The sequence below is a fragment of the Falco punctatus genome (genome assembly GCF_963210335.1).
Source record: "Falco punctatus genome assembly, chromosome: 9".
In the NCBI taxonomy this organism is placed as follows: domain Eukaryota; kingdom Metazoa; phylum Chordata; class Aves; order Falconiformes; family Falconidae; genus Falco; species Falco punctatus.
In genome coordinates, this window is record NC_137589.1 from 36,013,118 (window position 1) to 36,038,196 (window position 25,079).

General features: G+C 36.2%; 1 protein-coding gene across 6 annotated transcripts in view; it reads left to right on the plus strand.

The window, feature by feature from the left end:
* ATRNL1 (attractin like 1) overlaps window positions 1-25,079 on the plus strand; it is a 570,901-nt gene that overhangs the window by 287,356 nt on the left and 258,466 nt on the right. For 5 of the 6 annotated variants that reach the window (XR_013930596.1, XR_013930597.1, XM_080403249.1 and 2 more), the window contains exon 26: window positions 6,400-6,478. Coding sequence is in view for 4 of the 6 variants with exons in the window: in XM_080403249.1 (XP_080259375.1) it covers window positions 6,400-6,478 (79 nt within the window). In the remaining 2 variants the exon portion in view is untranslated. Of the gene's footprint in view, window positions 1-6,399; window positions 6,479-9,261; window positions 12,385-25,079 lie in introns of those variants that run through there. The other variant, XM_080403252.1, reaches the window with a different exon arrangement.

The window sequence follows — 25,079 nt, forward strand, 5'->3', positions numbered from 1 at the left end:
AGAAAAGAAATAGCAAAGGATGGAACATTTTGTTTTGTTCTGTTTACCTTCCATTTACAATATTGATCCTTAAAATATTTATATGTAATTCATGAAACAGTTCTTTTTCCATCACTGTAAAAATAAGTAAATTGTTTCATTTTAACACAGGTACTCTTTTGTTATAATATATAACTTACAGGCATTAATATGTATTTAATAAAAAGGAATTCTATAGTGTGTTTGTAATGCAGTCGTAGAGCTTAAGGCACAAATGTGTAATTGATTCATATAGTCCAACCATACTGACTGTTGCATTTCACAAATTTCCCCCTGCGTTTATCCCTGTAATTTGAGTTTCTTTAAAGCTAATCTACAGCTTTCCTTTTAATTTGCGCATACCAAGCAGCTGCACATCCACCAATTCCCTTTAACGGCTGCTTTTCAGTCTGCCTCCTAAGCACACACGAAGAAAGTAGTTTCTCAGTTTCTCACTTTATAAAGTAAAACAAAAGTTCTGCTTAATATTGTGCATGTTTAAGATAACAGACTGTTCTTCATTTAGAAAGATGAAATTCTTTTTCACAAGTCCTTTTAAAAAGAGTAAAATTATCTTGTCAGAGGTATATTCGATATTTTTATGCTTAAGCACCCATCAGTAAACATTAATCTGACCAGTTTCTCCATAACACTTCTGATGTCATAGACTGAGCTTTTGGGGTCTCCATTAAGAGTAGCTGTTGTGGTTTTCTAACAGTGGCTACCTCTCAATCCTCAGCCAGGGCTGTGAATTGCACTAAATATATCTAAATATGACCTCTGAAAGTTAAAAATTTATCTGTAAATTGCAAAAAGTTACACGGGTTATAATTATTCCTTGCAGTTTTCCTTTTCTCTACTTCTCTTTGATACTACCCAAAGCCCTTCTGGGTAGATCGTCTGTCTAGTGTAGAACCTTACTGCTACGCCCTGTTCTCTTGCAGCCCTTCCTTGGCCAGTTTCCTCTGCTGCGTTGGACATAAACTACTTATGTTCAAGGCTTCCTCTTCAATTCATCCATTCACTAATTGTTAGTTGTCTCCTACTTAATACTAAGACGATAACCTTCAATTAGCCTGTAATACACACCACTGGTGATGAATTGCTTGTTTTCAAGCATACTTTTTAAGTGTTTCCTCCTAGTCTCTTCCACAGGGTTTGAAGAACAACTGTGCAAAACTATGCCGTTATCTTCTGGCAGATCATTTCTTTGTTCTGGAGACTACAAAATCCTGAAAACACTTGGGTGCCGTGGTTTCAAATGTGTCTTAGCATGATAATTGTCTTGTTGGGAAGGTTTACATTCATAAGTACAGAAGGTCATTCACTCTGGGTCAGCATTTCATAAGCCATCTGCATTGCAAAGGCATCTGTCTGTTTATTTGGATGTCATTCAGAGCCTCAGCTACAGAGTCAGAAATGGTGGACCTAAATCTATGACCATGTTGATGAGTCTGTGTAAGCACACTTATTTTTGGTACTCCCTGTTTATGCTCCTTCCATTTTTGTATCTTAGATTATCTGGTCCTTTTCAGCATAGTCAAATCTCCTTTTTTTAGTCTATGTAACATTATTTTATGATACAGTAAAATAAATCATAATGTCTGAGTTTAGTTCAAATGTGTCTGCTTCCAGCCATTGTTTCCTACCATGCATTTCTGTTCTAGATGACTGAGCCTTGGTATTTTTTCCCCATGGAAGCTTGTACACACTGTAGGGAAGTCTCCACTTGATCTTTTTGAAAAATGAAATGATTGAGCTTGTTAAATCATTGTCAATAAAAAATTTTCTCCAACCTTTGGATATTGTTTGTGATTCTTCTCTCTGTTCTTTCCAAGTTTCCAGCTCCTTTAAAAACATGCAATTATTAGAATTTCAGGAACAAGACTGATAGTATCTGTTTTGGCAAATAATTTGTAGTAAATTAATAAATTAACTTACCAAGTGCTGCTTACCACTGTGCACCTCAGTATTTAAGATTGTTTTAACCATTTTTGTTTCAGCATCCCAGCAACAATTCTTACTGAGCTGGTCATTCACACTGTTCTCTAGATTATTTTTGAAATTGCTTCATTCCAAGAGGAATATATATCCTTTGCTCTGTCAATGAGGCCTGGTTTACTTGTCCTCATAAATACAACTTAGTCGTGATTGCACTTATAAATAAACACATAAATATTGATGGAAAAGGTACAATTGACCAATTGGCAAGCTGTATGAATTCTTGTTACCATTAACCATCTTTTTTTGTCGGTCTTTATATCATGCATGGACCTTTCAGCTATTATATATGAATCTTGTCAAAACTGACTACATCTGATACTCTAGGAACCTTGCAAACCCATCTAGACATTTTCTTTTCTGGTGTTGGTCCCATTCTGAAAAGTTGGATTTTAGCTGTCATTTGGCCAATTTCTAATTCACTACTTTTGCCCTGCACTGATCTCTGTTTTGCTATGCTATTTGTGGTTATGCTTTCATTTCTTACATCTGTCACAAGAAGGAGCTAAGAAGTATACTGAGAGACTGGAGAGCGTCCATCTGTACTTGTCCTGCTGTTATACCATTTGCCGATGATGTTAATACCTTTATCATGTCTCAAATTTCTTATTATTTCAAAACTGAAGAGAGCTTATTTCTACTTCGATTCCATTCCCCTAGCCAAGATGACTCTAATCCTTTATAACCTTTAAGTTCAACTTAGTGTTTTTGAGATAGGTGATGAGTGCTTTGAGATACAGACATACTATAGATTTATGCACTGGCATCCCAATGCTTCTGTTTTGTTCTTTATTCCTTTTCTAATCTCTCCTAACATCCTCTTTGCTGTTTTGACTGCCACTAAACATTCAGTTGATATGTTCAAAGAACTATTTGCAATGACTTCAAGACCGTTTTCTTGAGTGGTAATTGCTAATTTAGAAGCTATCATCATGTATTTGTAGCTAGAGAGGTTGGTGGTTTGTTTTTTTCCTTGTGCACATTGCTTTCAGTTCATTGGCAATTTCATTTTCTTGTTTTACTGCCAAGTCACTCAATATTGTGAGATCCTTTGCAGTCAGCTTTAATTTTTATTGCCCTAAATAAACCAAGGCTATTATCTTACCACAGCCTGGAACCAGGTTAGTTTGACAAAATCTATTTTCTCTGTGAGTCTTCTCTTCGTTAACATGAATTTTGATATCTTTTTTCCTTCTGATTATTTATATTAAACAAAACAGCAAAGAAAGTAAAATTTTTCATGTTTACTTGCCAAGAAAAGATGATACAAAAGTGTTAAGTAAACATTTCACATTATCAATGCTGTAATTTCCAATGATTTATATGATTTTATAAGTGTGTCTTTGAAACACTCATTTCTGATTTTGACTTTGCACATAAACTAAGTGATGTTCTGACTGAAGACAGGAAAGTTCAATGTGTGACCTAGTTCCATTAATGTACAGAGCACAGAAGCAATTTGTCTGAAGTTTCTCAGCCAGAAATCTCAAGGTTTTTTTCTTTCACTAGCTAAAGAGGATTGTTCAACAAGTTAATAAATATGAAAGACAGAATTTTCTAAGGAAAGAGATTCAGTTTCTGGTCATAAGGAAGCAGCCTTAGAGTGCAAGACTTTCTCAGTTCCTTGTGACCAGCTCCCTTGAAAATATGAATCTTTTTCAAATTCCAGGAGCTTTGAGTTCATAACTTTAAGCAGAGCTGCTGATGTGTCCCTAATTTAGTTTTTTTGAAAGGACTGTACAGGAGAAGAAGAGTAAATGAGATGGCTTACCCTTACTTCATGCACAGCATGCTAATTTATAGCAATGTGTCAGTACCCTGATGTTACCCCTCAGCATCTGTTGCAGTTGCAGCTAGGCAGTGCAGTATACAGTAGGGAAAACACTTCTGGGAAATAGTATTTGTAAGCAACTGTTGGTTTAAAAATCTTAAAAGACGCTGCTGTAAAAACTCAATTTATTCTGGTGGTCAGTGGGATTTTTTTGTTCTGCTTTTCCCTAGACACCAAATATAAATTCACAGTCAACTTCTACTTGCTTTCAAAGGCAACTGAAGAGAGGGAGACAGCTAAAGATGAATTTTAAAAAGTTAAATCGGTGCATCAACTGAAGCAATGCATTAAACAAAATGGTGAACTTTCTCTGATGATCAGTTTCTGTCATAACATTCTTTGTGCCACTTAGATATTTTGTTGTAAAAAAACTCTTAAGAGAAACTCTTCTGGTAAGAAATACTGTTAATAAAATGGTGTATCAATTAAAATGTTCTTGCTCATTAGTTCCTTTCCTACACATGTAGAAAGATGATTTATGCTGAGATTCATGAAAGCATAAGGTTGAGATTCCTCTTCTGAATTCCCCAAGGTTCTCGAACCAGCATTTGCTCTCTCACATCCTTTTATTGCAGATCATTGACTCTTTCAACAATTTTCTATTGGCAGAATGGTTCTTAGATATGCTGAACTGTTCTGATCCATCGATCTGAACCAATCAAAATTCCAAGTCCCTTTGTTTTTTAAATGCTCTGTGCCAGGAACCAATAAAAGCTCAACACAATATTTAAAATATGCCAGGAACCAATAAAAGCTCAACACAATATTAAAAAAGCAGAGAGGGAGAATATTATCTTCCTTTGCATAAAAATCCCTAAGTCCCAAAGAGCATTAAAAGACTGCTAAAAAAATGCTGGTAATTGACAGTGGCTGTTAAGAGGAAAGTCAAACTTTGTATCTAGAAACAGATCCTTTAACCATTTTTCACTTTTCAGAACAATTAGCCTTCTTGGAGCTGAACAGACAGAATTAAGTCTCTTAAGTAAAAAAACCCTAAGCGGATAATTTTAATTGAGCATTCTATGCCCAAACCACTTTATCTGTTTCCCTTTCAAACTTGGCCTCACTCTGGCAGGCTTTCTCAAGGGTGTTGAAAGAAGAAATTGATAAAAAAGGATTTTGAAAGCTCACAGTGAAAAGTGTTTTAAGTGAATAAAATGCTGATAAAAAGCCATATTGATTTGTATTACTTTAACCATGAAAGAAAGTTGTGTTATGGAGACTGACTTTTAAACATGCTCAGGGCAATGGTACTTTTTGTTATCAAATATTCAGTGGTACAACTGGTTCTGTTGCTTGCAGACCAAGGAACAAATTTGGTGCTTTAATTCTATTACCTTGATAGCGATATTAAACTATAGTTGCCATAAACAGTTTCTAATGTCTCTATATTATGGTTAAATACTGAATCCCATGAGCTGTTACTTCTGGAGATGTATCTTCTAGGTCATATTTTCAGTTCTGTTTACAGCATGGTATAGGGAAACGTTGGTGTTACTGCATGGATAATGATTATATTTTGTATTTATGCACAGTACTTCTCTGAACTATACTACTTCAGTGAATTCTTTGCATTTCCCATATTAGTTAAAGAATACATTTTGAAGCTTGTTAGTATAAAAAGAAAATATGGATAGCTGGTATAATTCAGGAGTTACAGGAGTATTCATTGAGAACATCATGTACAGCAGATGTGCTAACATGTCTGAAAGGTCTTCACACAGCTAGAAATTCCAGATACTTTTACAAAAAACTGTCTAACAAATGAAAAGATCTTCTGACTGCTTACATTAGGTGTTAACTTTAGAAGCCTTTTGTCAAGTATCCAGAAATCCACTAAAAGAGGTTGAGAGTTCAATGATCTACAAAAATCCTTTAAAGACTAAATGTTACAGGTAAAAGAATATTGAAGCAAGTGAGAAGGCATATGCTGATTGTGGACTGCAGAAGTTTAATAATTTTGATATTTTTAGTTCTTCTGTTGTGCCTTTGGGATTGTAACGTGGTAATGTTCTTTGGGATGTTTTCCCTGGGCAATTCGCCTTAGAAATGCTCAATTTGATAAAACAGACCTATTGTAATGTGAAACATGGTTCCTCAAACTAATTATACTCCCTGCATACTTATCATTCCTGCATCCCAAGAAATTATTCAGAATTCACAAACTGAGAGAAGTGTAAATTGGTATCATTTTTTGCTATAGTTCACCCTTTTTTTCCGTCTGCTAAATGTGGGACATGCAGTGCATATTTGCTGAGACTGTTGCGGGTATTTGGATGGTTGTAACGGTGCTTATCCTATGGTAATGGAGACAGTAATAGCATTTTATGGAGACCACCACAGCATCAGAGGTGTGCATTGTCTTTTGACTCTGAACTTGGATGGTTGACTGTTGTTTGTCATACTGGTAAAGTTTAGTTTTGCTCTATTTTTGTGGAATTTTTTCCCCACACTTACATGTATTATTGTTACCTTCGATACCCTAAAAACATAAGCTTTTTCAGACCATTATGTTACAATGATGTTTTTTTTTTCTTTTATAATTGCAGTTGTTTCTTATCCTTACTGCTGGTGGCCGCTGTCGTTTGGAAAATCAAACAAACCTGTTGGGCTTCTCGACGGAGAGAGGTATCAAAAACTTTAAGATTATTGTAATAGCTTTATCTTTTGGTATTAATTGAGAGCTTTCATGAACAATTGCACCTCCACTTTCTCCTGCATACACAATTTAAACATCCCTCTAAACATTTATTATTTTTTGTTTTTACCCTGGACTTTTTATGCTGAAGAAAACTTTGTTTCTTCCTCCTGTCAAAAATTAAAGAAATTGCAGCATTAAGTTGCAGAAAGCAAATTTCCTTTATGGTAGAATATTTAGAATAGAACAGAATACTTCAGTTAGGAGGGACCTAAAAGGATCGTCTAGCCTGACCACTTCAAGGCTGACCAAAAGCTAAAGCATGTTATTAGTGCTTCCTAGTGTCAGGTCTGAACCTCCCCTGACGCAACTTTGAACCATTCCCAGGTGTCCTATCACTGGGTACCAGGGAGAAGAGATCAGCACGTCTGTCTCCACTTCCCTCCTGAGGAAGCTGTACAGAGCAATGAGGTCACCCCTCAGGCTCCTTTTCTCCAAAGTAGACAAACTCAAAGTCCTTAGCTACTTCTCGCAGGACATTCCTTCCAGCCCTTTCACCAGTTTTATTGCCCTTCTCTGGACACATTCAAGTACCTCAACATCCTTTTGAAATCATGGGGCATAAAGCTGCACACGATACTTAAGGTGAGGCTGCAGCAGTGCTAAATACAGAGGCATAACCACATCTTTTCACTGGCTGGTTATGCTGTTTAATGCATCCCAGTACTCTCAATAGTTTCAAAATAGTAGTGCAAAAACATTGGTAAGTTGGGTAAACACAGAGAATCATAGTATAGTATCTCAGACTTTCTAGGAAGCTATTTGATGCTGTGACTTAGGCTGTGTTGTTATCAGCAGTCATTGGAACATAGAGTAGGAGACAACACTCTGCAAAGAGCTTATACTTTTTCCTTTTTTTATTCTTTTTTATATTTCTGATATTTTTTTTATTCTAAGCAAAATTATCTCTCTGTTAATATCAGTAGTTCTGACATTAAAACCGTGGCACAATTGAAGCTCTTCAACAAATATAAGTACAGTCACCTTATTCTGTAGTTGTCTAAATCGTTATAGCTGTGTTGGAAAATTTGGCCCAAATATTTGTTCTTACCTATTTAATAAATTATTAAACTTAGATGAGATTAAATTTAGGTTACGTATACTGCTACATGTGTATAGCATAATTCAGGTGATGTATACTGATAGTTGGCGTATTTCATTTTGTTCTAATGAGTAAGATGTATAAATTTTAGTCAGTGATTTATTATTCCCACCACCACCACCACCCCCCCCCCCCCCCCCCCCGAAGCCTCTAATCTTGATAATTTTTGGAAACAGCACTTCCTTAATGGTACTGTAATCTAGATTTTTAAAAAAAATAAACCAATACTTTCTCTAAGTAAATAATTTTTCTTAGTATACTGGCACTATAAATGTTTAAATAACTTTTGGGTTTTTTTTTTCCTACTGTAGACCTACAGTGAATTTATATATTCTTTAAAAGTGCCAGGTAACTAGCACTTACAATTTTCCTTCACTGAAATGATAATGTACTAATTCCCAGGTTTAGCTTTGAACTGGTGGTACAAAGAAAAATGTATATTATTGTAGTTATTTCATTTAGGTATTTTTTTTATTCAGGTGAGTATTGTTAAGCATATTCTTCTTCTAACAGTAAGTGTTAATATATTTGTTATTACTTACAAAATACAGATAAAAGTTATTTTAAATTACAGTATTCTATTCAGTTCAGTAATACTCCGTTTGAATCTCTCAGTACTTAACTCACTAATAGTTCTGTGCAAAATTGTACTGTGATGGAATGTAGCAACTCCTTGATTTCATTTTTCATGGTGATAAGGTTGTTTTTTTGACATGTTTAAGAACATATATGAACATACAAGTTTATGGATCAATGGGGTCTGGTCTGTTTTCCATGGTTACTCTGCTGGATGTAGTATTTTTAGTGTAGTGTGTAGGTATTATTCTGTAATGAACACGTTCTGATGCAAGAAGTTTTCCAAGTTTTATTTTCCTAATCTCATCAAAAGTATTTCTAAGACTGTACGAAAGTTCATGTAAGATGACTGATAAATACAACATAAATATAAATCAGCTTCTTTGGAGGAGCAAAATAGAAAGAAATACTTGGCAACTGGATTAAAACTCTCAGGGCCATGCTTCAGTTCTGATCCTTGGTTTTCCTTGAACTTAACTAGAGAAACACAGTTGTCTATCATTCAGAAATGTTCCTTGTTTAATTTGGAAATTACATGAGTATGTATTTCTTCCTAATTAAAATGAGGTGTGAAACAGTACCTGGAGTTGGTAGCATTATGAATTGTAAATGTTTAAGCAAATCTCCTTTATTTTCAATCTGCTATTGCACATAAGCAGCAGTTCATGTCAAATACAAGTTTTTGATAACATTCCATGTAATATTTTCATTTTGTCTAGATCAGATAACTTGGGTTTATAGGTAGTATATTTTGTAAGGTTTTGGAATGATGTTTTACAAATAAATTGTATGAATAGCATACAAGTAGAAGGCAATTGTTGAAAAGAATTCTGAAGTACCTACTTTTAAAGGCTGCCCGTTTAGCAGATGAACTTTCCATCTCTTTCATCATTCTGGAAAGACAGGAATGTTTGAGTCTTTAGATGTTACCTTCAATATGGACACAAACTACAGAGATAACTGAAATATAAGAAGAACACAAACTTGAAAAAGCATGCTATTAATAGCTATGCATCCATTTATTGTTCATTCCAGTCTGTTTTCCCCTAGAGGAGGAGAAACTTAACTATCCAGTTCTTGTGATCTTTTAGTAATGAATTTTATCAGGCTGTTGAGGTAAGCAAATAATTTTTTGAAGTTTTTGTAGACTTCTACGTGTAGCTGAAACTTCCAAACTTTCTCCTTTTTAGCCTTCTGACTTTAGTGCTTGGCTAAATTGGGTCATTATTGATTCCAGATTGAATCTCAGTTTTTGAGATTGTCTCAATTTTCCCATAAATTCAGAATTTTTCCCTCCAGTTTCTTTCCTAATTTGTTACTCATTGAGCAAATATTTGCTTTGTGCTGCTCAGAGCACTGCCCAAATCTCACTGAGCAGTTCATTTGAACTTAGACTTTATTATATGTATATGTAAGAACTATTATAAATATATATGAAAATAAATAAACTGTACCTTCCAAAAAACTTTAACTAATGTTTTTCAACACTGAATTTCACTTCCCTTTCCCCTTGCCTATTGGTCTTTCAATTTAATTAGTTGAAATCATCTTCCCTAAGCCAAGTCCTTGAGTTTTTGTAATTATTTTTACTCATAACAAAATTTTGGTTCTCATCTTTTTCCTACTCACATTGCTGCCTCTTAAGACATACTTTATCTAAGGCTTTTTGAACATCTCTATTTATACTTTAACTCCTGGCTGAGCTTCTCTTCTTCTTTCCTGCCTTTTAAAAGGGCAAAACCCGGCAGATAGACTCTCTCTCAAATTATACCATAAAAATTATTCACCTTCTTCATTGAAAGAAAATAGGAGGTATCATTCTTTTATTTCATAGTTCCAAAAAGATCAATGAAACTTTGAGCAGGGGAACATGAGCAACCTCCTACCTGGCATCCCTTCCTTGACACCTTCCCCCACCCATCCCTCCCATGGATCTGTGACATATAAAAAAAAAAAAAGAATTTTATGAAAGGCTAAAGTAAGATAGCGAAATATTGCTTGTCAGAGAGAGTTTGATTCTTGAAAGGAATAATACAGAATACGATGAGATGATTTCTGAAGCATTATTCTTATGGCACTACCTTTCTTAAGAAACAAACCATAAGGAATTGGGAATGTTCTCATGGGTACCAAACCATAAATTCCTACTTACAGAGCAGGATCACATTTACAGGTAAGCATAGAAATTCATGTAGGAGTACACAAAAGGCAAGATATATTTGTTTGTCAAATAAGTTAAAGGAGTTCCTGGTATTACAAAGTTGAGGAGCAGCAAAGCATTTTTAGAAGAGTCTTACACTACACAAAAAGATCAGATATGTTCTCTAGGTTTTAATCTCTCATCCTTCTTTTTCCTCCAAAGACTCACAAATCTTTCTACCAGTACCATTCTTGGTGAAGTTTTGCTTGTTAGTTCACTGGATGAAAAACTGAGAGCTGTCATTTTCTCCCAAAAGATTTGTTAGGCCTCTTGCATTTTATACCCAGAATTCACCCAAAAGCCCATCCAGGAAGTTTCAATCTGGCTCAGTTTTCCTTCTTTATACAAAAAAAGATATATCACCTAGATTTACTAAATAAGAAAACTGAAGAGAATATTATTTGTTGTCTCTGCATGTTTCATATCTAAAGAATTCATTCAATCTTCAGTTGAGTATACGTACAAGAGAATCTGTTCATAGATCATTTTACTGAGAAGTTTGATGGGTTACCTGCCAGTTTTCTACTGCCTCGACAGTTTTGTCTCATGAACTTCTGATTGAAAGGCACCACATGCAGATAAAATTTGCATCCAAATGATTTCATGTTAATAGTGTGTTGAACTTTTTTGTTGCTGACAAGATTACACTGAGGTCACTAACAAACTCATACAGATCAGATTAGAAAACACACAGTTTCTAGTTGAGGGGTTTTAGCAAAGTATTCATCCTCCATAAGGTAAAGCAGTTGCTACTCAGATACCCTTTGTACTATTCATTCAGCTGGATGTTTTAAAGAATTGTTACCTTTAATCCAAAAGCCTGTGATCATTGATGTGCACACAGGCGTACTCTTCTCCCCACACACAGATGCACACAGAATGCATTCATGTGCCGGTGTGCCGTGTGTCATTATACCGAATCATAGAATGGTTTGGGGTGGAAGGGGCCTTTAAAAGTCATCTAGTCCACCCCCCCTGCAATGAGCAGGGACATCTTCAACCAGATCAGGTTGCTCAGAGCTTGGTCCAGCCTGACCCTGATTGTGTCCATGGACAGGGCATCTGCCACTCTCTGGGCAACCTGTGCCAGTGAGTGTTCTGCCACTCTCATCATAAAAAAACTTCTTCCTTATATCTAGTCTGAAATATACATTTGTGTATATTGGATCAGTCAGTTAAAATGCAGTTTTACATCTTGTCTTATGAAAATCTTTTTTTTTTTTTTTTAACGTTTTATTATAATTACACACTAGAAAGAGCTTACAGATCTTACAAAAGATGACTTAGAATCTCATTTCCTCATGTAAGCCACTATAAGTCTGGAGCAACGAGGAAGTAACGCATGACTGTACATTGATGAAAAAAAGTTTGAAAGCATGGTCGAGGCCTCTAGCCAGTGGGGTTCCCCAGGGGTCAGCACTGGGTCCAGTCCTGTTCATCGTATTCGTTAATGACCTGGATGAAGGGACAGAGGCACCCTTAGCAAGTCTGCTGGTGATACAAAATTGGAAGGAGGGGCTGATACACCAGGAGGCTGTGCTGCCATCCAGCAAGACCTGGGCAGGCTGGAGAGCTGGGCAGAGAGGAACCTGATGAAGTTCCACAAAGGCCCGTGTAGGGTCCTGCCCCTGGGGAGGGACAGCCCCTGGCACCAGCACAGGCTGGGGCTGGCCTGCTGGGGGGCAGCTCTGCGGGGACGGGACTGGGGGTTCTGGGGGCAGCAAGTTGCCCGTGAGCCAGCAGTGGCCCTGTGGCCAAGGAGGCCAGTGGGACCCTGGGGGGCATGAGGAAGAACATGGCCAGCAGGTGGAGGGAGGTGATCCTCCCCCTCTGCTCTGCCCTGCTGAGGCCGCCCCTGGAGTGCTGGGTCCATACTGGGCTCCCCAGTTCGGGAGAGGCGGGGAACTGCTGGGGAGGGGCCAGCGGAGGGTACCAAGATGGTGAGGGGACTGGAGCATCGCCCGCCCATATGAGGAAAGGCTGAGAGAGCTGGGGCTGCATAGCCTGGAGAAGAGAAGGCTGAGGGGAGCTCATCAATGCCTACAAACATCTCAAGGGCGAGTGCCAAGAGGACGGGGCCAGGCTCCTTTCAGTGGTGCCCAGTGACAGGACAACGGGCACAGACTGCAGCACAAGAAGTTCCTGTTGAATATGAGGAACAGCTTTACCTGGAGGGTGACGGAGCACTGGCACAGGCTGCCCAGAGAGGCTGCGGGGTCTCCTTCTCTGGAGACATTCAAAACCCGCCTGGACACGACTCTGTGCAACCTGCTCAAGGTGAGCCTGCTCTAGCTGGAGTAGATGAGCTCCAGAGGTGCCTTCCAACCCCAGCCACTCTGTGATTCTGTGATATGTGTAAAGTGCTTGCCTAGCTTTAAAGGTTAATATCATTTATATATTGGAATTTTCATATTAATGTATAGCATTTCAATATACAGGCAGTTGTGAACCATTTGCCTGCCTGAGAGAATAGCATACAGAAGCATAAAACATTGAATTATAGAGAATGCTGGCTTTATACAGTGTGTGGGTGCCACACAACTTATTGCTTAATTTTATTAAATAAGCTTACGGTTTTTTTAAACAAACCCCCACCTTTCTAGCCTTAATTTCAATATCCAGGTAGTTTTATTCTCTTGAATATTCAAAGATTCTTAAAAATGCACAAATGAAACTGAAATAGACTACTTCTTAATAACAGTAACAATTCTTGTAATAGCTATAAGCTCATTTCTATGGTAACCCTAATAAGAACAAGAAAGTTCAGTTATGTTGATAGTACTAATAACATAGACAATATGTGAATTTCGGCTAGAGCTTTCTTAGTTTATGTTGTAATGCTGCTTGCATTTTTAAAGTATTTCATTTAGAAAAGGCAATAATGGCTTTTGGTGTGTGTAATATTGCATACGGGATGCAACATGTTTAGTTTAGCAGTATTAATACACATAGAATATGGTGTGTTCTGGAACAACAACCAAAGGAGCAAAAGGAATACTTTGGTTTATCTGTTTTTTAATGTGGTCAAGGAACCACCAATAATAGGTATAAGGAAACCAAGAAATACTAATGCATATAATTAAAGTACCCCAATATGTAATATTATTCATGTGTGTAGATGTCTACAGGATTACATGCTTTACATTTAAAAGTTGTTAACCTCACAGATAATTTTTCTTTTTTTTTGGTAGCTTCTTGCCTGTTGCTTAGGAAATATCTTACACATCTATATGTACTTACTCATATACTGTGGGAGTAATCGTACTGAAGTCAAAGGAGCTATTCATAGGATCTCAATTTGTTATATTGCTCAAGCTCTTCTGAAATCAGTAGTGCTATGACTGCTTATTTCAACTGTCAGTCTAGTTTTATTGAGGATAACTGGGGCATTTATTTTAGTCTGATGTTTTCTGCACTCTCCTGTTGCGACGGAGGGAAGACGCAGTCACTCAATATGAGTGATCAACAGACTTCGTTTATTGTACCTTACAGTCACCTTTTATGCCTTGTTATAATTAGCTCATACATATTACAAAAGTTAAGCTCATTATTGGTTAGTTGCCTAAATACCAAGCCTGCCCCCAGTTTCTCTTCTGTAGTTATCTGTTCCCACCTGCAACATTCTTTTCCCACTGCAATCTTCCTGTTATATTTTTGCTTTACTTCAGATAAGCTGAGAGCAATGTGCATTTTTGTCCAGCCAGCTGGACTATGTCTATGTGACCCTTTTCAGCTAGCCAGTTATCCACACTCTCCAACCTAAAATTTAGATTGGTCTCTGAATGAACCTTTCCAGTGATATGCCTACTTAGATGACACTAGATCTTGTCTCAGGACTCCCTCTGCACTCAGTATGAGAGATACTTCCAAATGACAATTAATCCCACCCAGTTTTCACAGTGTTCACTTTTATACTCTAATACTTGTGGGGGGCTGACTTGTTAATGATATAAATAACGCAATGAGTCAAATCTCAAATACTGAGAGTTAATCTCTGTTATAATTTTATAAAATTGAGGTTGTACTTATAATACTGTCACTTCTTAAAAAAAAGGATCTGATTGATTCCCATATTAGCACTACTCACATCATGGTTATTCTCTGTAAAGAGAAGTATTAAATGGTACCAGTGACAGACACAGTATTATATTGGATAGATTTATTTTGAGGGGTGAATTAAACAATGTTGACCTAGTGCAGATATCTCAAAATATTATACAATGTTAAGAGGCTTCCATGAACTCTTACCATAGAGCAGGGGCACGACATTGAAGAGCCCGTTTGTTATTGACAGCTTTGTATCTCCTGCCAGAGGCATTTATCCCAGGAAGTAATCCTATATGTCTTGCGTCAAATCTGCTTATGACTAGCCATCTTCAGTAGGAATTCACCATGACTTGACTGCTTAGAGTCAAGATTTGTTTGGGCCACACAATTCTAAAGCTCTGTGCCCCTTAGGAGGATGGCATGGCCTATGGAGGCAGAGTTCTTTTGGAATAGTGTTAGTGTGTAGACTGGAGGAAACTAACTATAGTAACAAAATCACTGGGAGGCAGAGGAAGAGCAGAAGACAAATTATTCATCAAGTGAAAACATTCCTTTGAAAACACTGCAGGTAGACAATGGAAACCTTGGAGCATGGGATGAATATGTTGTAAGACAAAAAGTAGTGATCTGGTTTCCTTTGCAGACCTTTTCTACCACAGGATTATCAGTTTCATCTTGAAGTTTTCCTGTCCAAAGGAGAATTGAGGAACATTGTGTTATACTGTACTTTAGCTGGTCTCTTGAATTTGTCCTTCTTTAGAACTCAATAGGTATAATATTTTCTTATATATTGTACTACCATATTCTTTGGCAAGACAATCTTTTTTCTTTTTTTTTTTTTTTTTTTTTTTTTTTTTTGAGTAATGGTGAAAAAATCTGTAAGTTGGTAGTAAAAAAAGCTGGCTTTTGGCTTTACCTTTTCTGATGACCAAGTCTGGAACAGAAACAAAGCCAAATCAGCTCTTCAAGGATGTATATCTGAGCTATGAAAATTTGTTCCTACCTCTAGTCCCTTTTTTCTTAAAGTAAGTACATGTAAACTTTCTTTTTTCAACAAGCACATGTAAAAGACACTGGAAATCAATGTGTATGCAGATAAAACACCCACTTTTAGCTAACACAAGGCATTTATGAAAGCTGACTAACAGATCTGTTTGTTTCTTCATTCCACAAAAATTCAGAAGGTAAAGAAGGTAACAGGTAAGAATAGATTTTACAAGGAAAATTGTGGGCTACTTCTCTTTATTAAATAAATAAGTAAATGAGGGAGGGAAAACAAACTAAGCAGGTGTTTTAATTATAGCTGCATATGACCAGGAGAAGAAAATTGTTCACTTTTCTTAACGTAATAATCAAAGTACCTTCTTACATTTCCATAGTGTAGTTTGCCTGAAGAATCCCAAAAAGCAATAATCAAAACAAATTATTTTCATTATATGTGACTCCTGGGTGTATGCATAGAAGAAAGCTTGGATGTAGTTGTTAGTGCTGATAATACTTTAAAATTAATAGTTGGGGTATTCTGTTCAGTAGGATTTATTCTCAAAGCTGAGCTTTCTAAATATTAGTATAAAATGCTGCTGCCATTTTATATATGGCTGCCATTAATTATAAAAATTATAAAAATTATTAAATTAATTATAAAATTGATTATAAAAATAATAATAATAATAATATAATGGACTATATTAATTCCTGCTATCTGTGACAGACATGGTTAAATCTTCCAAGTGTACTAGGTTAAGCTTTCAAGCTAACAGGAAGGTTAATTTAAGTTTTTTTAAGAGAAAGAGGGAACTGGCCAAAATGAAAAAGACTGCCTGAGGCAACTGGCCGCCTGGCAGAGCCTAAGGAGCCTTTGAGCTGTACGGTCTGAGAGGTTTCCATGGGACTAGTTGTAAACATAAGAGCATTAGGAGAATTTTTAGCAAACTACCTGTCAGCAAAAAGCGGCAGACAGTGAGAAAGGCAATCCTTAGTGGGGCCCTGGGAAGAAGCCAGGTAACTTATTTTGAATTCCTGAGAAGAAAAGTCGCTTGGATTTATTTCCTGTGTTAAAGGAATGAGGACGGTGAATATGTTCTTTGTAAATAAAGAGGATTGCACTAAAATAGATGATTCATTTTTTGTCTCTTAGCAAAAACAAAGGAGCAGGTGTTGAATATTGGCCCAAGTTGCAAGACTCTTCTTTACATTTGTATTTCCTCTCTGTTTGCAGTATAGTGTCAACTTTTTTGTCCCCTATTAAAGCACAAACAAACTTTCCATTCCCCAAAGCATGGTAAGAAAGAAGTGACCAGATTTAGGTGCAAACAACAAAAATGTTTAGAAACTTGGAAGAACTCTGCTATGAAGAGAGAGTAAAAAATCTTGAGGATTTACAGTAAGAAGTCTTTGATGAAAGTGCAAATACTCCTCTTTAGCTCCTCCTTAGCTTTCCTCAGAGTTGGGAGTAGTTTTAGTGGCTCTTGGGTAGAGAGATTTGGCCCAGGTGGGTCACCTGCAACAGGAAACATAAAGGAAAATAAGTCAGAATTGTCCCTCCTGCAAAGAGCAGGGAAGCAGCTCGAAGTCCAAGCCTAGAAGAGATATCTAGTTCCTCTCTTTTATTCTGCTCCTACTTTCTACCTAAAGTTCCATTTATTTACAGTTGAATGTTAATAATTTTTTTCTAAAAAAATATATTAAATCATGATAACAATAATTTTGATTGCTTGTAATGTATTGAAGATTTGCTACTGGTCTGTAGGACAGCTGATGTCAATATTATTGATGTTCTTTCACAAATATATCTGCTTCCACAAACATCCAACTTCTCCTTGCAAATATATCAAATATTTTATTTTCTCAGAGATGACTTTTAGGTACATTTCTGTATGTGTGCAATTGAGTGGCAGTAAAGAGGGATTAAAATCATGCCTGAATCTATTCCAAAGTGTTTGCATTTCACTTTTCCCAGCATGGGTAGTATGTTCCTTCTAAATGTACTTTTTCTAAAACTAACCTTTTTCCTCTCTTAAATTTAGTGTTGATAATATAAACAATTATTCTTTCTTTCAAAAAAAGAAAAAAAAAAAGGCGCTTAAGTTTCTTATATGTGGACAACTCCCTGCTAAGGTCAGAGCTTTAAGAATTTTCAATGCAAAGTAAATGCAATGATCAATGCAGCTGGAAATTAATTAACTTCATCAACTTACTTTTTCAGTACCTGTACTATCAATTAGTTTACTCTCTCAGCAGAGTACGTTCGGTGCCGTGAATGTCAGTATTGGTGCTATCAGCAAACCCTGTGGGGAACTTCTCCACTTTCTATAGGTGTTTGTACATAAAAACATTCTTTGGTGTCCTCCCTCTGAGAAACTGGTGGCTGTGCAGTTTCTCTGGACACATTCTAGGCTTCTCCCCCTTCAATAGTAGGTTCATGGTAACAAAAATTACATATGTATGCTTATTTCTTGAGGATCCTGCAAATACAAAGTACCAATGGAACCTTAGGCTGGGAATGACCCCCCAAAAAAAAACTTTAGAAGAAAGCATGGGTGCATAACACAGTCTACAAAAAGGTGCAGTAGTTATTCTTTCTCAAGGATATAATGATGTGATGTTTCTTTCCTGTAGGTATAGTTTTCATTGCTTCAACAGTTCACAAACAATTGTTGAGAGTTAGTGTGACCTGATATAAACTAAGCTCATTACACTTATTTTCAATAGATAATTAATAATTTACATATAACCTTTGGCTTTCCTTTTATCTTCAAGTATTGACAGAAGTCGCATAAAAACATACTATGTGTGGAAAAAATGCTTTGAAATGCAAAATTTAATTAAAATTAATGTAATGTTATTTTAGGACAGTTGTATAGTAGCAAAAGTACTATAGGGAATATGAATATTTGAACAGACCATTATTTTTATCCATGCTGTTCAATTTATATACAAGCAATTTCTGGAAAACAGAATGCCATTTTATATTTTGGTTGGAATTTTTTGGATTGAGTGCACCATGGCAGTTAAATTGTAACATCAGTAAATTACTCTAGACTGCTTTAACAATCAATTGACACACATATGATTAACAAAAATGAAACCGCAATGAACCCTGTAGCTTGAGCTTATTTGGTTTCCTATGCTGCACATACATTTTGAAAATCCCAGTTAATTAGACCTATCATATCACTGTAGTTTCTTAGTCTTTCATATTCGTGCAGCCAGAAATACTGCTGGAAGAGGCAGGCAGGGAACAGCATTTCCCAGTCAGGGAAAGTTTGGGTTTGGAAGACAGTTGTTTACTTACTGATGTTATAGGTGCCCTTGTGCAAATTGCTTTGCTGCCTGGGCCATCAGGCTCCCCATCTGTAGAACAGAATCAGTTGTATAGGTCTTCTTTACATGCTTTTCATTAAAGATGTTGTTGCTATTAATTGGGGGAGCCTATTCTCATGGCTGTTTTGCTTTATTACCCAATAATCTTGTTTGTCCCTAAGCAATTTATTTAGGCATCTGTCCATTTAGGCAGGAAAAGTGAGTGAAATGGATGCTGGATTGCTCTCAATTTTCCTCTGGCTGCATTGCTACTAATCAGAGATACAAACATGTTATGTAATACAGTCAGTTATTTTAATGTGTTATATTTAATACATATTTCAATATTTGATAAAATACATTATGAAAGTATATTAAATCATATGTATTTAATTTTCAGCTTAATTAAAACCAATCACACATTTCTTAAGGTCTTATGCTTTCTGAGTATGCTAATGGTGTGCAATACTGATTCTGCACTACTTTTACTTACCATAATAATTTATGCCTTCACAAAGCTAAGGAATACTATTTCCAGAACAGCTGGAGCAGGTTACAAAAATACCATACCCATGCATATGTGACCCACATGCAAGTACCGGACACACCACATTTTGACTTAACACCTTAACAGTGTCCATTAGTCATATTCTTGAAATTGTCCTCTTCCCCATTCACATGGAAAGCAAGTCCACGTTGTTAATGTTGTTAATGATTAAATCAGTCATGCACAAAATGTCCAAGTTTCACGTTTGGTTAAAGCATCCAGTATACTCTAAGCTCATAGAAAACAATGAACATCAATCATTTCAGCAGAAGGGGAGGAAAAGAGGAGCCAGAGAATTACAGCCAGTAAATTCCCAGAAACATCATTCAACAAAAACTAAGCTGTTTGTAAGCACCTATTAAAAAAAAAAAAAAAAAAAAAAGGAAAAAAGAAAATATTAAAAGCCTAGATGTTTTTTCATGAACCAAATCACATGAAAAGAATAAAAATAAAAGTTCTTTTGAATGGAGAGGAAAGCATCTGATGCTTGTACAGTCTGGCATTATAAAGGCTTTAAAAAGTCTATCATGCAATATTTTAATAAGTAAGGCAAGGAAGCACTGTAATTATGACCTAGCTGTGGAGTAGGTGCAAAACTGGTCAGAAAAAAAATACTTTACATTCATTCTAAGTAAAATGAGGTATTAACTCCATGTTGGCTGTAATTAACTGCATCAGCTACAGGTTAACCTCAAAGATTTGGGCTACCTCTAGAACTTTTCAGTGTTTTTATGCAATTAGAGAATACATCTATTTAATATAAAGTTACTAGAAGCTGGGTCACAAGTGTGACCTCAAAATAATCTTTACAAATTGGAGAGAATATCCACACTGGTGAATGCAAGCTTTTCACCTGGTAGAAATAATCATCAGCATGAATAAAAAGCCGACTGTGCTACAATTCTTCAGAATTGTTCGATGGCTTAGAAAGGTCCATAAGCTAAATGTAAGTCAACAGCAACCTAGTTACAAAAGAATAATATATTACTGACTCACAGTTGTAGAAGTAGTGACTCACAATCTAATTCTTATACTTTATGAGTACAGCCTTAACTGGAGCATCATGCCCAGTTTTGACACTCCAGTTCAAAAAGTGTGTGGAACATTTGAAAATGTTCAGAGGAGAGCACCTGGAAAGTATGACTGTGTATAGTTGTGTGGTGTAGAAGATCAAGATGGAGGGATGCCATAACAGCCTTTGCTGTATCTGTCATAGACAGGACAAGAAGTGAGGCACTTGTGTTGCAGCAAAGAATATTCAGGTGACAGAATTAAATATAATACATGACAATGATTAGGGTAGTGTAGTTCTAGTATAGATTCTCTTAAGAGATTCTGGAGGCTCTCTGTCATTGAAAGCCTTTAAGAGTGGAGTAGGCAAATATAGAACAGAAATGAGAAGACAGATATGTCTTTGCAGGGGAGGTGTATGGTCTCTTGACAGTCTCCTGAGGTCTCTTAACCATATGGTCTTATGATTAAAAATAACACTTCATGTTGAAGTCAGGGAGAGGTATTTTGTACATACCAGTAGCATTTTCATTTTTCATAGAATCACAGAATGGTTTGGGTTGGAAGGGACCTTTAAAGATCACTTAGTCCAACCCCACTGCCATGGGCAGGGACACCTGCCACCAGGTCAGGTGGCTCCAAGCCCCATCCAGCCTGGCCTTGAACACTGCCTGGGATGGGGCATCCACAGCTGCTCTTAGACTGCCTACTGCTAGGTGACATGAATTTACAGCAGCATTTATCCCTAACAGTGCTGTAATAGTACCTGCACTTCCTCATATTTTAAAATCTCCATTAACTTTATATGTATATTTTCACTGCAAAACTGTATTCCAAATGATGATAAAGGTAAGTAATTATCTGGAAGTTCAATTGTTTTTCCATTGAAAAGGCTTTTAAGTATCAGCTTGCTTCTTTATAAATCTCGTATGCAGAAATGCAGCCTTTGATGTTATTGTGTACATCAAAGTGTGTTATTGTGTATGGGTTACCCGTGTACCATGGGTAAAACTTGCAAAATCTCAGATATTAGAAAATTAGGGTCAAAACTAGGCCCTAACATTTCATACCATTTAAACTCATATCTGTGATGTCCATCCAACCTGACAGAGCCATCTTGTAATTTTATTTTCTTTTTCACTTCAACTACGATTTTTTTAAAATTTCATTATTTGAGCTGGATTAATTGTTCTAGAGCTGATATCCTTTTCATTGTGCATTTCTGCTGGCAGCCATGTAAGAGTGGCAAGCAAGGCAAGATAGCTCATTGGAGATTAAAATTTAAAACCATAGACATATCAGCAACTGAGCAAATTTTTTGTTGTTTGGTTGGGTTTTTTTATTTTATTTTATTTTTCATAATACATATATTTGCAATTATTCTGGTTCTCCTGTAGTTGAACCAGTTTCACCAGTGTTTGAAAATACATGTGCACATTTTTACAACAGCATTGTTTAGCACATGTACAGATTTTTGTCAAAGGTAGAATACTGCATCTTTCTGAGTTACTTTTCTTGCTTTCCTCTATCCTGTGATAGATGATTTACCTATCCTACAGATGGACAATATATTTCCACTACTTTCAGAATGGCTTATTGTTTGCTGACATGAAGCTAACAGAATTTAAGCGTACTTTCTTCCTTTATATAATTAACTATTTATATATAACCTTTGGCTTTCCTTTTATCTTGAATCATTGATACAATTTACATTAAATCATACAATTTGAGCAAAAATGCTTTCAAATGCAAATTCTAATTAAAATGAATATAGTGTTAATTTAGGACATTTGCATTGTTGAAATCTAGTGTTTGGGATATCATCAGTATGTGAATATGCTATTAGTTTTTCCCCGTTTGTACTTAAAAAGTGGGCTTGGGTAAAACATTTGGATCAAGCAGCATGACACAAGAGCTAAATTACAGCTTTATTAAATTGTTTTACCAATTGAAATGCATGCAAATAGCAAATGAATAGAACACCTACAATTTGCTTTTTATTTTGATTTTTGTATGTCTGCTTATAAGGCTGTTATTAATTGGAAATAATACTATGACACAGAAGTTATTATCAAACATCTTTTTTGACAAAATTATTTATCTACAGGCTAGAAAATCTCACTTTTAGTGGAAGGTAAGCAGCTTCATTTAGATTAAACTTTTTTGATGGAAGAGGCAAGTATATGTATTTCTAACATAAAGAAATAAGGTTATTTAGCTGGATTGCTAGCAAAATAGGATATTAAGCAATATAGTCTAGCATCCCAGAAGTAAATAGATCTTTCTAGTAGTTGATACAGTCAAAAATTCACTGTCAACCTGTATAAAATTCTCATTCATAGCTAAGACTTACAAAGATGACTTTACATCCCTCTATTTTGCCAGCATCTCGCTCAAGTCAGTTTGACAACATAGTTTTAAAAAGTTTTCACTATCTTTGAAGGATCTTTCTCTAATCCAAACATTTTACGGGATGCTATTTCTGCTGCAAGCTTGAGCATTGGCTTTACTTTTCCATTGCATCCCAATTCTTTAGCTCTGTAAGTGCCCATTTACAGCTCAATCCTGAAGCATTCCTACATCTAGTACAGATATTCATAATTTATGGACTTCTCGCTCCAAGAGCAAGGGAAGTATTGTCTATTTGTGGGGGTTTCTTAATTCCTTTCTTCTCATGTTTAATTCTTTCCAACATGAGCTGCAAGATATATCTGTCTGGAAGGACTGGCTTTGGTTTTCTCCCCATAATGGAGGGAGACCTCAGACAACTAGTTGTCATGCAGCACTTTCATACTATTTTGCTAGATGTCCCTCAGGTGCGAAAATAGTGTAAGTGTTTATGAAAAGTCTCTCTGACCAGAGTTTCGGTTCCTTGTAAGCTTAGCCCCTCAACAAGGCCCTCCGTTAGCAGTTTGGGATGCAATTAATTTCAAAAGCGGTATTTACCGGACTATACCCCCCAGCTGAAGAACCTACTTGAAGCTGAAGTCTGTCAAAGATATGTTAGTGGTATTTGTAGGAAATCAATTGTATTTTTTTACATTTCATGAGAAAAACATTGATTTGGTTCACACATTTGTTTCTCTATGAAAACTGTTCCTGTTTTACTCAGGGCAGTGTTTTCCCCAGATTGCATGTTAACAGCTAGCTTTACTCATCGGTGCCCTCGTATTACTGGCATAAAGAAATCAGATACAATAAAGATTTTCAAACTATAGGTAAACAGTCTTCTGAATAAAGCATTAGTTATTGCCAGTTAGTTGTACCTTGTGGGATGAGGTAGCCTGTAATATCATGAGCAGAAAGAACACGTCTTTCTCTAGTTTACCGTAATAACATAGCACAAATGGGTAATAAGCAAATGAGGAACATGCAGGCATAACTCCACCTACTTTTAATGCTTTTTCTAGATATTCTAGGAGGCAGACTAAAATTTTAAATAGATAAAACCGTTGGAAGGGAAATCTTGTAGAAGCCATTACAAGATTTCATATTGGATTAGTGGGGTTGAAACTTTGCCCTTTAAAATTATGAGTTTCACTTATCTACATAGTGTTATGCCCCATTGTGATATTGTATATATAAACCTTCTAGCCTTTCAAAAGTGTTGAAATACACAAGTGCTGCCATATGGTAAAATGCACATGGTGACTCCATATTGCAGCTGTTCTGTACCTACATCCAACACAGAATGCAATTTGTAGTTCACACCATTCCCAGACACTGATTTTATTTTAAGCCGGGAAAAAACATACTCTGAAAATATTTTTTTTTGAAAGCAAAAAGCTATTTTTAGTCATCTTTTGTTTATGATTGTCTTTGATTTTCACACCTCAAAGTGCCACAAAGTGAACAAAGGGAAAACGTAAGAAAGTAAAATTGTTTATGAAAGATAGTGAATCAAATGGTGAGAGGGGGGTTGGGATTTTTTTGGGGGTGTTTTGGTTGGGTTTCTTTTCTTTTTTTTTTTTTTTTTTTTTTTTTTGGGGGTGGGGGTGGGTGGTGGATTGTCTGATTAAATTATAAAAATGTTTTGGCTCATTTACACTGTGACATTGCCCCGCCCCATACTCACATAGAAGTTTTTCAAGTGGTACTTATGTGCTTTTGATAATAATGAACAAAATTCTGAAGTTTTGGAGAGTTGCATTCCCATTTTAGTGGTTGAGCATATTTAATATGTCTCATTAATGTATTTGTAGAGTTTCTTCTTCAAGATAAGTGTTTGTTGAATCCGAAGTGAAGGTGCCTTTGATGTTGAATGGCTGGTGTGTGTGATAACAACAAAGAGGAACTTGTGCAAATTCAAGTACAATGGTGTCTGGCAGCAGGTCATTGTTATGTGTGTGTGAAACCAGCACACAGTACAGGTCTTGAAGTGATTGTGTAGCTATACACATTGGGACCCACTGGTTAGATAAGGGAAAAAATACATTTTCCTGGTGTCTTAGGGACTTCATAATCATACTTCTATTCAAAATGGAAACTCATCCTTGATGGAGTGGTGTTCTGTTTGGATTTAATCTTTTAATGAACAGAAAATAATACTAAAAAGAAGCTTTAAAAAAATTCCACATTTTTGTCTTTCTGTGCTGTTGGTGGCAAATGTTATTCTCCCAGAAGGAAAAGGCTGTGTTGCTGCTTTAACTTTCATGTTTAAATGTACACCACTAATCCTGCTGTCTTTGTGTGAATAAAAGGATGTGCTTTGCTGCACAACTTCTAAAAGCATGGGCATTCTTTGGC